This window comes from Ranitomeya variabilis, chromosome 1 (assembly GCF_051348905.1).
Source record: "Ranitomeya variabilis isolate aRanVar5 chromosome 1, aRanVar5.hap1, whole genome shotgun sequence".
NCBI classification, from domain to species: domain Eukaryota; kingdom Metazoa; phylum Chordata; class Amphibia; order Anura; family Dendrobatidae; genus Ranitomeya; species Ranitomeya variabilis.
In genome coordinates this window covers 1,060,490,070-1,060,504,675 of record NC_135232.1, presented here as the reverse complement: position 1 = coordinate 1,060,504,675, position 14,606 = coordinate 1,060,490,070, and the positions used below count along the sequence as shown (strand labels likewise).

Here is a 14,606-nt window from a genome sequence, read left to right as displayed (position 1 = left end):
GGATAGAGCACAGACGGGATCTGGATTGAAGGTCACCTGGCCAACATTTCAGCCATAGGGCCCTGCGTGCTGCGTTTGATAGTCCGGCCGCCCTAGCCGCCATTCTTGCCGAATCCGCAGATGCGTCCGCGAGAAAGGCAGCGGCATTCTGAATTGTTGGCAGGAATTTCAACATAGAGTCTCTGGAAACACCGCCTTCCAACTTAGACCCTAGCTGATCCAGCCAGACCATCATCGATCTGGCTGCACATGTCGCCGCTACAGCAGGTCTCAGGGCACCCGCCGACATCTCCCATGTCCCTTTAAGGAATGAGTCAGCCTTCTTATCGAGAGGGTCCTTTAGGGAAGCCATGTCGTCGAAGGGGATAGATGATTTTTTAGACGCCTTCGACACCGCTGCGTCCAATTTCGGCGCCTTATCCCATGTATTCACCATGGGGTCCTCAAAGGGATATCTGCGTTTAAAGGCAGGTGGAAAAGAGCCTTTCTTCTCCGGTTTTTTCCATTCCCTTTTGATGAGGTTCTGGACCTTGTCATTGAGCGGAAAAGACCTACGTTTTTTAGGGTCTAGACCGCCAAACATTAGGTCCTGTGTAGAGAGTTCTGGCCTTTCATCAGCCACCCCCATGGTGGATCTAACTGACTTAATAAGTTTGTCCATTTGGTCCAATGGGAAACAGAACCGGTTAGACTCCTCTTCCGAAGAGGACGCTGAGGAGACAGAGGCGTCTGACTCATTCTCCCTACTAGGGCCAGCGGACAACTCCGACTCTGAGGCGCTAGGCTCCCTTCTTCTTTTTGAAGACTCCCCCCGGGACAGGGATTTCAGGGAATCTTTCACCTCCTTCCTGATAATCTCCCTAAGGCTTGATGTGAAATCAGGAGACTCTTCCGCCACCTATGGGAGCGGAGAAAAAGGCTATGTAATTTATCTGGCGCTACCGCTATCAGTGTTCCCATCAATTTATTTCCTACCGTCTGCCGTACACACGACTGACAAAGTCTCTTAGGGTAGGCGTCTGGCAAAGGGCAAGCGCATAGCGCGCACTCCTTGTTTTTTGATTTACCAGCGCTTTTTTTCCCCTACGGAAATAAACATAGGAAAAGACTGCATCAGGGTACATTCACGAAGATCTCTTACCCAGGCAGTAGCGGTAGGTACCGGATTACTGGGGGGTCGGTCCAGATCCTTCTGCTTAGATCTGCGACTGGTCTGGTTACTGCGTCCGCGGGTCTTCAGCTGGGGGTTCGCATGGGACTTCTCCGAGGATCCATCCTGCTCCTGCTCCAGCAGACCGACGGCAGCTTCCGGCTCATCCATAGCTGCAGATGGGCTCACAAGCAGTGCTGCAGCATTCTGTTTGGCTATAAATAGCCCTCCCCCGGATCCGGAATCAGTGCAGGTGTGTGGCCAAATCCACCCCCCCGACTTGCAGGTGACTGCTCCACCCCCCCCTGCACCCAAACGCCCCCCTCCCCCGCCCCCGCCGCATGCAGGACAGCGGCGTTTTTAGAAAAAAACCGGCCGGCGTTTGACTTCCGGTTTTGGCCCCGCCCCCTGCACGTCACTTCCGGTTTCAGGCAGAACGCTCAGAAACGTGCCCGGAAGCTGGGGAACGGTGCCGCCGGACCATCCAGCCGCCCCCCCGCTACGCCACCGCCGCTTCCACGGCCGCAGCCCAGCGGTGACCGCGGCAGAGGCCGGCGTCCGACCCCCAGCTCCGGTCCCGAATCAAAAGGAGCACACAGGACGCCGCGCTGCACCGCACCGACGGGGATCAGAGTGGGGAAGACCGAGGCCCAGGGGGGAGAGCGGACCCCGGGGGGGGGACATACTCACCTGCTGACCACTGGGGATGGACCTCCTCCGGACGTCGCTCCACACTGCACCGCTCACTGTCGTGGAGCCCTACCCGGACCCACCGTGGCGCTTCCAGGGACCCGCACTGCCCGAGGTAGGAGACCCCCTCGCTACCTGGGTCGGACAGCCGGCCTGGGTATTGATAGGAGAAACGAAGTCGTATCTGCAGGGAATCCTGTCCTCCAGGAACAGGAAACCAACTGATGCGTGGGAGAGGTGCCGCCCTTATGTATCTGTAGGTTTCCTGTTCCTGAAGGGCGGATCCCCTCTCTCCGTAGTGCTGTCATGGACGACCGATAAATAAAAAAGTTATGGCTCTGGGAAGAAGGGGAGCAAAAAAACGAACACGGAAAAACGGAAAATCCCAAGGTCATGAAGGGGTTAAATGAGAAGGTGTGTTCAAACTTTTGGTCTGTACTGTACATTGGGGTTTCCATTTAAATCTCCAAGTAAAGTGATTCAGTTGAAACCCCTGAGGGATCAATTCACTATAATGAGGCAGCAGAATTATTCTGGACTCCATCTGGCCTCTGTTCAGCAGTGTCCTTTTCAGAGGTCCACAAAACTGTGGTTGACTGCGCTTTTATGCATGTCTAAAAAGACGGACATCGCTGGATCACAGGCCAGACTGCGTCCATAGTGCCTACATTTGGCTCATTATAGGGAATTTTCTGCTGGGGGTTCCTTCTGAATGACATATTACAGAGATTTACACAGAAACCCCGATGTAAGCACTCAGAGTAGAGCACAGGATAAATGTCATCAGAGCCTTACTGCGATCTTTGGTAGGCAGAATGAACAAATCAACAGACGTGATTTTATTCTTTTACGCCGTTCCTTGTGCAGTATAAGTGATTAGATGACTATTCTTCGGTTCGGTACGATTACAGCGATGCCACATTTATATATTTTTTTTATGTTTGGCTGCTGTCACACACGAAAATATGCTTTTTATTGTGGTTTTTTCATCCCCATATATTCAGAGCTATAATGTTTGCTTACTTTGGCTGACAGTCATGTGAGGGCTTGTTCTTTGTGGGACAAATTGACGTTTTTATTGCTACCATTTTCGGGCAAATTACACATCTTGATCGCTTTCTATTCCGATTTTTGGGATAGAGTAAGCAAAAAACAATTCAGGAATAGGTTTTTTTTTTTTTTTACGCATGTGGCAAAAATTGGTAAGGCAGCTTTATTCTTTGGGTCAGTACGATTACATTGATGTCACATTTATATTTTTGTTTAGGTTTTGGTGCTTTTACACAGTAAAAACTATTTTATAGAGAAAAAATATTTTTGCATCGCTTTATTCTGAGAGCTATAACTTTCTTTATTTTTCCGCTGATGCAGCTATATGGCGGGTTTTTTTTGCAAGACAAGATGATGTTTTCAGAGATACCATTTTTTGCTTTTTTTATGGTGTTCATTCAAAGGGTTAACAAGTGGGACAGTTTTTTCGGATGGCGATACCAAATATGTGTACTTTTATTGCTTATTTTTGTTTTTATATAAATACATTTATTTATTGGATTCCTTTTTTTTATTCTTTTTTTGTGATTTTTTTAAAAATATTTTTACAGGTTTTTTTTTTTTTTTACATTGTCCCGGGATGGGACAGCAACTTTTCCTACCATCTTTCGGCCTGGGGTCACTGTGGAGACCATCAGAGGGGTTAAACGCCTGTGATCGGTGCTAGCACTGATCGTGGGCGTTGCTCCTCTCTCATATAGAGCTGACATCCGCACTTGAGCGTGACAGTGGTCAGCGTGTACCCGCGCAATCGCCAGGAAGAATATGTACAGCGGTTTGCGGGAATGCAGCGCAATACATATACAGCACATGTCAGGAAGGGGTTAAAGGAATTTAAATAGAGTTACAAGTTTTACGGAGTTTCCGCTTTTCTCCTTTTCATTACAATTTGCCTGCTTTGACCGATGGGCTTGCAGGATTCTCTGTAGTTCTAACATGCGGTACTGGAGACATCGCTTTGGGGAGACAGCTTTTTTTGTTCTATGAATGGATACATTCAAGCTATGCTGATATTAGAATACGTTTTGTCATCATAAGTTACCTCTGTGCAGTTAAAATAAATAAATTAACCTCTTTGGGGGGTTAATTGGATGAGTCTGCGCCAGTTCGTTACATATCCTTCCCAAAGTACAGAAAATGTACAGATAAACCTAAAAAGTTCTAAAGTTGGAAGCACCGCACTGGTAACAGCACCTCCAATATTTCATTACTGCAGAATGTTTAAAAAAAAAAAAACACAAAAAAAGTTCAGTAACACCTCATTTATGGCATCCTATACTTTGCCCAAATATTACATACAAAGGTAAAATAACAGTTGCCTAAAGAAACTAATAAATGTAGCTGGATACATTGCACCTGTCTAACTTAGGTTTGAGAACTCCATTTCTAACACAGTATATAATGAAGCTATTTAGCTTCCTAGTTTCTAACAAACTTATAGAAAGATACATATAACAAATTATATATATATATATATATATATATATATATTTTTTTATTTATTTACAAACTTGTGTTTCCTGTGCTTTCTAATTTTCGGCATGAAGCCGCACTTTCAGAGACCCCGGTATCACCAACACAACACCAGACACTATGGTTTGGGGGTTATCAGGTCCCTTCATTACTTGCATCATCAATACCCTTGATAAACAAATGGGTCTCACATTCAGACTCCGATAACGCAAATTAACACTAATAAAGAGCCAGACTTTTATGCCTTTGCGTTATATATTTGGTCGTACACATTTTTCTAAATTTTTTTTTTACTAAAACACAGGTGTTTTACATTCTCCTTATGGACGGATTTCTAAAATAAATACTCAAAAGAACGTAGTAATCCTTACAAATGTTCTGCCATGTTAATATGCTTTAATTAAAGGAATACTGTGGATGTATTAAGTGTATGGATAGGATTCTTTAGTGTTTTTTTCTTCTTTTCTGAGCAAGTACATAATATTGATCTAGGGTCAGATATTAAACTGTGGACACCGATGATATTTACGGATTCTAATGATTGTTAATTGTTAATATTTTCATTGTGTAAAACAAATTAAAGAAAGCAAAGAAAGCCTTGTAAAAAACTAAATAAATATTGTGATACACAAGAAAATCTCAGAAGTAAAATACATTATATCTTATATATATATCTTAAAATAGTTATCTAATACTTTTATTATACTAACAAGTCGCAATACATTACTAATAAACACACATATTTATGGAGAAATAATTTACCTTTTCCCATGTACAACAGCCCCGGGGTCTTGGGACTTGGCTTCAAGTTCTTGGACTTCATCAACCAAAGTTTTAAAACTAGTTCTTTTGACACTTTAAAAAAAACAAAACAAAAACAAAACCATAAATTATTAAAGATCTTCATATAGAAGAGATGAAGATAAAAATTAATACAACACAAAGAAAACTATAATCTCTTCTGGCATGATTTAGACTTATTACTACATTATCAAGATATAAAGGTAAGTAAATAGAAAAAAAAAATAGAACAATACTTACGCTTTATAAAACACGTCAAAAAGCAAAGATGTTATGGGAATGAATAAGAGACCCATCCAGAATATACCGGAGCTGAACATCATATCTGCCTGCAAGACACAGATACGGCCGGTGTAAGAGCGGCATCGAGTACAACTTTTATACCGATCTGTATGTAAATATCACCCGAAACACAGTCATCCTATAATATATATCTCCATAATGAAAGATACTTCGCATCACATCTCTCACTGAAGCAACTATTTCTATATTTTTCCTCTATCACCTATCAATAATCATCCATCTTTTTACATCATCATTCATGCCATAATTGCAACATCTTTTCCAATATTTGGAGATTAAACTTGTCGGAGTTTAAGCTCTTAATTTTCCAGGAATTTTCAGAATTTGCCCCAGCGACACATAGGAAACGAGCATAGTACACATTATAAAGCTAAAAGAAATGCGAATAATCGGAAATTAAGCGATAGACAATATCTAATGGAAACGACGCGTTTACCTTCGGACACTCCGACCCTCGAGCTGCACTTTCCAGAAACACTTTAGGATTTCCGAGATTCCAGCTACCTTGCTTCTAATTCCGGCAAGTATAATGGAGAAGAAGCGATAAGACCATTGTAATGCTGACTATGAATGGTCCAGAGTTACTATTCAGGCCACCAGTCTTTGTAAATGAACATGGGTTGGGGGGAGGTGGGAAGGTTTTTTTTTTTTCCTGCGTCATATCTGAAAGCCTGTCAGATTTTTTTATTGTTCAATTGCCGAGTTAATCCAAACCTAAAAGATGTAAAGCCGACATCCGCGTTTAGGACAGAAGGCTTCTTTGTATATTTTGGATCAAGTAGGGGTGGTGGGGAAAGTAAAATCCCAAAAGAATTTTCTTCTTCTTTCGAACGGATGGAGAAAAGAGAAAAAAAAAATCCACCCCACATTCTGTAGAAACCATTTTTGTTTGTAACTTTTCACATCTCTACACACACAGGCTGGTCAAGCTGGGAAATGGCAAACTCCAGCCATTCAGACAATGGCAGAAAACAGGAGCAGCCTGTTCTAAGGATGGGCTGTGTCAGACGGGGTCTGTGGTTTACAAATTGTTCCTAATGTGTGAGATTTGCCAAGTTTCCTCTTTCTTCGGAAATCAAATGGAATCTGCCACCAAAGTGGCTCTTGTGGGAATTCATAAGCGGCCCGGAAACTAGACTTTAAAAGCCTGAAATAATTAAGGACCAATAGTTTTTTGGGTGTACGAAAAATTTTAAAAAAAGAAAAATCAGACACTGTGGTGTTGTTGCAACAAAAACATGGCACCAATTACAGAGATCATGTCGGTGAAACAGTCATCCTTTAAGTTTTGCTGCAAAATGGTGCCATCTTACATACAGTGCCTTGAAAAAGTACTCATAGCCCGTGAACTTTTGCACATTTTTTCACATTACACCCACAAATGTTTTTTTATTTGGATTTTATGTGCTATACCAACACATAGTAGAAAGTATTTGTGAAATACTGGTATTTGTAAAGGAAATGATACACGAAGTCAATATCTTGTAAGACAACTGCAAGTCTTTTGGGGTATGTCTCCACCAGCTTTGCACATTTAGAGGCTCAAATTCGCACATCTAGAGAATAAACCAGTTCAGACACCGGGAGACTGGATGGAGAGTGTTTGTGAGCAGCAATTTTCAAGTCTTGCTACAGGTTCTCAATGGGATTTAGGTCTGGACTGTGACTTGGCCATTCACACACAAATATGCTTCGATCTAAGGCTGCTTTCACACAACAGGTTTTTTGTTTCAGGCACAATCCGGCATTTTTTGAAAAAAAAACGAATCCATTTTTTTTTTTTTTTTTTTTTAATGCCGGATCCATTTTTTTTCCCCATAGAGTTGTATTAGCGCCGGATTGTGCCTGATGGCCAGACATTTCATCCGTTTTTTTCTGGATCCGTCCAAATAGTCGTTTCCGGCGGACGGAGAAAACGTCCACTACAATGTTTTTCTGTCCGGCGGAAAAAAACGCACAGTGAATGTATCGGTCAAAAATACATGAAATGGACGTGTGAAACAATGAATCCGGTGCCCGGATCCGGTTTCCAAAGCATTTCCCATACAAATCGTGCAGTTTTTCTGGGGTCTCTCTCCCCTCTTCCCCGGAACAAGGAAGTCAAAAAATACATGCGCATTAAAAAACACCGGATCCAGCTAAAAAACGGATCCGGTGCATCAGTTTTTCACAATTTGCGCCGGATCCGTTTTTTACAAATTGGCCAGATTGTGCCTGAAACAAAAAAACTGATGTGTGAAAGTAGCCTAAATCATCCATTGTAGCTCTGGAAGTATGTTTAGGGTATGGTGGAATGAGTCCCTATGCCTAAAACTCAAGTCTCTTGCAGCCTCTAACAGGTTTTCCTCCAGGATTACAATTGTATTTAGCTCCATCTTTCCATCAACTCTGACCATTTTCCTGTCCCTAATGAAGAAATGCATCCCCACATAATGATGCTGCCACCATGTTTGACAGTGGGGATTGCGTTTACAGGGTGATGTTCAGTGTTCGTTTTCCTCCAAGCACAGAGTTTTGGATTTAGCACGAAAACTTCTACTGTGGTCTCATCTGACCAGAGCACCTTCTACATGCTAGCTGCTACCCCTACATGGCTTTTCACAACTGCAAACATGACTTCTTATGGCTTCCTTTAAAGGGAACCTGTCACCCCCAAATTCAAAGATGAGCTAAGCCCACCGGCATCAGGGGCTTATCTACAGCATTCTGTAATGCTGTAGATAAGCCCCCCCGATGTAACCTGAAAAATGAGATCCTATGGGCGTCGCGGTCCGGGGCTTCCCATCTTCATCTTCTTCTGGACTTCACGCTGCGGCTCTGGCGCACTTTGTCTGCCCTGTTGAGGGCAGAGCAAAGTACTGCAGTGCGCAGGCGCTGGGCCTCTCTGACCTTTCCCGGCGCCTGAGCACTGCAGTACTTTGCTCTGCCCTCAACAGGGCAGACAAAGTACACCGGAGCGTGAATACAAGAGGACGACATCGTAAGAAGATGGGAGGCCCCGGACCGCGACGCCCATCGGGCCCGGACCGCAGCGGGACCGCCCCTGGGTGAGTATAATTTAACCTCTTTTTCATCTTTCAGGATACATCGGGGGCTTATCTACAGCATTACAGAGTGCTGTAGATAAGCCCCTGATGCCGGTGGGCTTAGCTCATCTTCGAATTTGGGGGTGACAAGTTCCCTTTAACCCCTTTCTGCCAGCTGACGGAATAGTACGTCAGCTGGCAGATCCTCTGCTTTGAGGTGGGCTCCGGCGGTGAGCCCACCTCAAAGCCGCGACATGTCAGATGTTTTGTACAGCTGACATGTGCGCGAGCGGAAGCGCGATCCGCTCGCGCCCATTAAACTAGTTAAATGCCGCCGTCAAGCGATGACAGCGGCATTTAACTAGCGCTCCCGGCCGCACGGCCAGAATTGCTCGCACCGCTGACCCCCGTCACATGATCGGGGGTCATCGGTGCATTGCCATAACAACCAGAGGTCTCCTTGAGACCTCTATGGTTGTTGATGGCCGATTGCTTTGAGCGCCACCCTGCGATCGGCGTTCAAAGCAACCCTGCATTTCTGCTACATAGAGGTGATCTGTACTTCACCTCTATGTAGCAGAGGCGATCGAGTTGTGCATGCTTCTAGCCTCCTATGGAGGCTATTGCAGCATGCCAAAATTAAAAAAAAAAAAAAGTGTTTAAAAATATAAAAAAAATAAAAAATATATAAAAGTTCAAATCACCCACCTTTCGCCCCAATCAAAATAAAACAATTTAAATAAAATCAAACATACACATATTTGGTATCGCCGCGTTCAGAATCGCCCGATCTATCAATAAAAACAAAGGATTAACCTGACCGCTAAATGGCGTAGAAAGAAAAAAAATCAAAACACCAAAATAACGTTTTTTTGGTCACCGCGACATTGCATTAAAATGAAATAACGGGCGATCAAAAGAACGTATCTGCACCAATCTGGTATCATTAAAAACGCCAGCTTGGCACGCAAAAAATAAGCCCTCACCTGACCCCAGATCATGAAAATTGGAGACGCTACGGGTATCGGAAAATCGGGCAAATTTTTTTTTTTTTTTTTTTTTTTTTTTTTAGCAAACTTTGGAATTTTCTTTCACCACTTAGATAAAAAATAACCTAGACATGTTAGGTGTCTATGAACTCGTACTGACCTGGAGAATCATAATGGCAGGTTAGTATTAGCATTTGGTGAACCTAGCAAAAAAGCCAAACAAAAAACAAGTGTGAGATTGCACTTTTTTTGCAATTTCATCACACTTGGAATTTTTTTCCCGTTTTCTGTTACACGGCATGGTAAAACCAATGGTGTCGTTCAAAAGTACATCTCGTCCCGCAAAAAATAAGCCCTCACATGGCCATATTGATGGAAAAATAAAAAAGTTATGGCTCTGGGAAGGAGGTGAGCGGAAAACGAAAACACGGAAAAAGCTCCGGGGGGTGAAGGGGTTAAAAAACGGCTTTCTTCTTGCTACTCTTCAATAAAGGCCAAATATGTGGAGAATATGACAAATAGATCTCCTGCAGACAGATTCTCCCACCAGAGCTGTGGATCGCTACAGCTGCTCCCGAGTGACCATGGGCCTCTAGGCTGCTTCGCTTAGGCTACTGTCACCCTAGCGTCGGGCTCGGCCCGTCGCAGTACGTCGGGCTGAGGTCACCGACGTTAGCGTTGTCTCCGCCGCACAACGGGGGCAGCGGATGCATTTTTCCAGCGCATCCGCTGCCCCATTGTGAGGTGCGGGGAAGTGCGGGGAGGTGGGGGCGGAGTTCCGGCCGCGCATGCGCGGTCGGAAAAAGCGGACCGTCGGGAGCAAAAAACGTTACATGTAACGTTTTTTGCTCCCGGCGGACCGCCACAACACGGCACAACCGTCTCACGACGGTTGCGACGTGTGGCAATCCATCGCAATGCTTCGCTAATGTTAGTCAATGGGGGAAAAACGCATCCTGCAAGCACTTTTGCAGGATGCGTTTTTTCTGCAAAACGACGCATTGTGACGGATTGCAGTTAACGCCAGTGTGAAAGTAGCCTTAGTGCTCTCCTTGCTTGACACATCAGTTTAGGTGGATGGCCATGTCATGTTTGAAGTTTTTCTGATTGTCTGTCGCTTTCCTCATGTGCAGGGCATTGCAGGAAATGAGGTATCCATGGTTATGACCACTAGCAAACTGTCAGTTCATCAGTGGACATAACCATGGATACCTAAGGTCCTGCAATGCCCTGCACATGAGGAAAGAGACATAGCAAATCAGAAAAACTAATACATTTCTAATCTGAGGAATTTATTATTATTACACCTACAACATATTAGGATAGGATCTTGGAGATGGGAATACCCCTTTAAATTAGTGATGTGAACAAAGTAAACATTGGCAGACCAAAGTGTGAAAGTAAACAGTGTCCTACAAACTCAATGCTCCGCCTAAGTCTTATGTAAACTATTCCAGACCAATTCACCTCCCCCCAGTGTTTTTTCATTAACTTTTTTGTTCAGAATAGCCACATTTTTTTTCAGACATAAAAATCTTTTTCCACTAAATAATTTGATCAAATTGCCCTTTTTCCAAAAATGGTTTTATGGTTTCACATATGTCTTGCATTGGTGACCTGTGTTCATGCTTCTGTGTTGGAAGTGAAGCTGAACTTTGGGATCCTGAACAATATAGCTAAACAAAAACCGCAGCAAAAACCTGCTTTTTTGTAAGCAGATTCTTTGCTGCCAAGGGAACAGGTTATGCCTGCAGAAAAAAGCAGCAAAAACGCAACGTGTGAATATGGCCTTTATATACTGAGAACAATTTACAGTACACACAGGTGGACACAATTTACCAATTATGAGACTTCTGGAGGCAATTGACACGGTATCCAAATACCCTGAAACTCCGTGTCTGCAAATTGAGATTCTGGTTTGACTTTTATGCCAAGTCATATGGAAAGGTTCGTTAAAGGGTTGCTATTGCCTTTTAGGATTGCCACTTCCAATAGGTGGTGCTAGAGTTCAAGCCTTCTTCCTCGCTGAAGAGGCAATTTACTTTTTCAAGGCACTCTACATAAAACAAAAGTCATGATACATTTATATACTGTATATGCAAGGCATAAAGCCTAGAAAGATGGACCCTATGTGCTAATTAAGAGGAAATATCAGAAGGTTTTTACTTCCTAATCTGTCAACAGCATTATGTAGAGACAGAGACCCTCATTCCAGCAACGTGTCATTTACTGGGCTGATTGCTGTAGTTTTAATAAAATCACTGTTTTATCAACAGGAGATTATCAATAGAGAACTAGTTAACCTGATGCCAGGTAGTTTCCATAAGACAACTCTGAAGTGCACAAATCTTGCAAGAGCTGCGTGCCCAGGGTGGTGTACGGGTTAAATAGTAAGTTTATGGGTCTGTGCGGTCACTCTTACAAAGCTGTATACAAACCCCAAAACTTACCTGCCACCAAAAATTATTGTAAATAAAAGGGTGAGTTACCAGTGTGATATGTAATGGCCGCTCTCTGCTTTCCTGATGTCACGGCAGAGCAGTGTGCGATTATACCGGACACCTCTGGAGGTTTAGTTCTCAGCTTCCTGCTCACAGGCTGACAGTGTTCCAATAGAGCAGAGCTGCAGCAAATGAGTTTGTAAGAAGACAGAGTACAGTTCTACAGCTCTGTGTTCGCTCCATGTCTCACACTGCTAACAACTCCTTTTATATAAAATTATCTCTGGAGGCAGATCCTCATACTGATCAGTCTCCGGCCCAGAGATATTAACAGCTCATTTACATTAAGAAAAATTAGGATTTCTCTGGAATAAGACATCAGATCACAAATATCAAGGTATCATTTTATTCAGCTTTCTAAAACCTACATGCCCATATAGACGGCTCAGAAGGGTTGATCCTCCTGACAGATTCCCTTTTATGTTCACGCACGAAGTATGAGGCTAGAATTAGGCCTAGTGGCTAGTGTGAAAATTGCAAGATTTCAGAATGAAAATTACAAGAAAAATAAACCATTTAACATAAAAACACGACTTGTAAGGCAAAATAGGCACTCGGAAAGGCCAGTACGAGAGAATGAGGAAAAGGGTGAGAGAGTGGGGGAAAAAAGAAAGAAAATCTGGGGAGGACTGGCAGCATCGAAAGCCAATGATATTGATGGAGGCTAAAAAGCAGACAATGTGTAGGAATGCCAACATGGCAAAACACGTTGGATTTTATCTCGGCTGGAGAAGCCTTGATGCTTTATTTGCAAAAAAAAAAAAAAAAATAGAATTAGCAATTCCTTACTAATTATCCAAATTGCTCCTTTCACAATTGGAAGCCATGACAGTATTTTAGTGATTTTAACCCCTTCATGACCCAGCCTATTTTGACCTTAATAGAAAAAGAAGTCTCGCACTCAACTTGAGTATGTTTGTAGATTTATTTGGTGCTGAAGTAGCACTGGAGAAACGTTTCAGCCCCAATTAGGCTTTCATCAGTCACGTGCTATGTCTTGCACGCTGTATGATCTTAAGTGGTGATCAGGATACAAGTCCTGTGTGATGCACTGGGTGGTCACCTTGTGGGAACGTATGCTGGTAATGAGAACCGGATATTGAGTGAATAGTGGATCACTCAGATGAACTGGCTCGGGTAACTGGTAATCCGTACGGAGGTGACCAGATAGGAAATACCATGGCTGGAGGGGAGCCGCTGTGGAGTAGACGTGATCCTCACAGACGCGGTATCCACAGCGGCTCCCCTCCAGCCACGGTATTTCCTATCTGGTCACCTCCGTACGGATTACCAGTTACCCGAGCCAGTTCATCTGAGTGATCCACTATTCACTCAATATCCGGTTCTCATTACCAGCATACGTTCCCACAAGGTGACCACCCAGTGCATCACACAGGACTTGTATCCTGATCACCACTTAAGATCATACAGCGTGCAAGACATAGCACGTGACTGATGAAAGCCTAATTGGGGCTGAAACGTTTCTCCAGTGCTACTTCAGCACCAAATAAATCTACAAACATACTCAAGTTGAGTGCGAGACTTCTTTTTCTGTTTATAGAAGGATTTGGGTACCTAGTCTCTGCACCAGTTATAGCAGTGCACACGGTGTTTTCCTATAATATATTTTGACCTTAATGACCTGGCCATTTTTTGCAATTCTGACCAGTGTCCCTTTATGAGGTAATAACTCAGGAACGCTTCAACGGATCCTAGCGATTCTTAGACTGTTTTTTCGTGACATATTGGGCTTCATGTTAGTAGTAAATTTAGGTCCAATAATTTTTGCGTTTATTTGTGAAAAAAATCGGAAATTTTATGAAAATTTTGAAAATTTCGCAATTTTCAAATTTTGCATTTTTATTCTGTTAAACCAGAGAGTTATGTGACACAAAATAGTTAATAAATAACATTACCCACATGTCTACTTTACATCAGCACAATTTTGGAAACAAAATTTTTTTTGCTAGGAAGTTATAAGGGTTAAAATTTGACCAGTGATTTCTCATTTTTACAACAAAATTTACAAAACCATTTTTTTAGGGACCACCTCACATTTGAAGTCAGTTTGAGGGGTCTACATGGCTGAAAATACCCAAAAGTGACACCATTCTAAAAACTGCACCCCTCAAGGTGCTCAAAACCACATTCAAGAAGTTTATTAACCCTTCAGGTGCTTCACAGCAGCAGAAGCAACATGGAAGGAAAAAATTAACATTTAACTTTTTAGCCACAAAAATGATCTTTCAGCAACAATTTTTTTTATTTTTCGAAGGGTAAAAGGAGAAACTGGACCGCGAAAGTTGTTGTACAATTTGTCCTGAGTACACCGATACCCCATATGTGGGGGGAACCACTGTTGGGGCGCACGACAGGGTTCAGAAGGGAAGGAGCGCCATTTCACTTTTTGAATGAAAAATTAGCTCCAATCGTTAGCGGACACCATGTCGCGTTTGGAGAGCTCCTGTGTGCCTAAACATTGGAGCTCCCCCACAAGTGACCCCATTTTGGAAACTAGACACCCCCCCCCCCCCCAAGGAACTTATCTAGATGTATAGTGAGCACTTTGAACCCCCAGGTGCTTCACAAATCTGTAAAAATGAAAAAGTACTTTTTTTTTTTT

At 43.1% G+C, this 14,606-nt stretch overlaps 1 protein-coding gene across 5 annotated transcripts in view; it reads right to left on the bottom strand.

The window, feature by feature from the left end:
* The window catches only part of ATP8A1 (ATPase phospholipid transporting 8A1), a 263,767-nt gene that overhangs the window by 10,998 nt on the left and 238,163 nt on the right, over positions 1–14,606 (bottom strand). For all 5 annotated transcript variants that reach the window (XM_077279834.1, XM_077279833.1, XM_077279835.1 and 2 more), the window contains 2 exons: positions 5,405–5,493; positions 5,126–5,218 (listed from right to left, as the gene is read on the bottom strand). In XM_077279834.1, the coding sequence (XP_077135949.1) occupies positions 5,126–5,218; positions 5,405–5,493 (182 nt within the window). The remainder of the gene's footprint in view (positions 1–5,125; positions 5,219–5,404; positions 5,494–14,606) is intronic.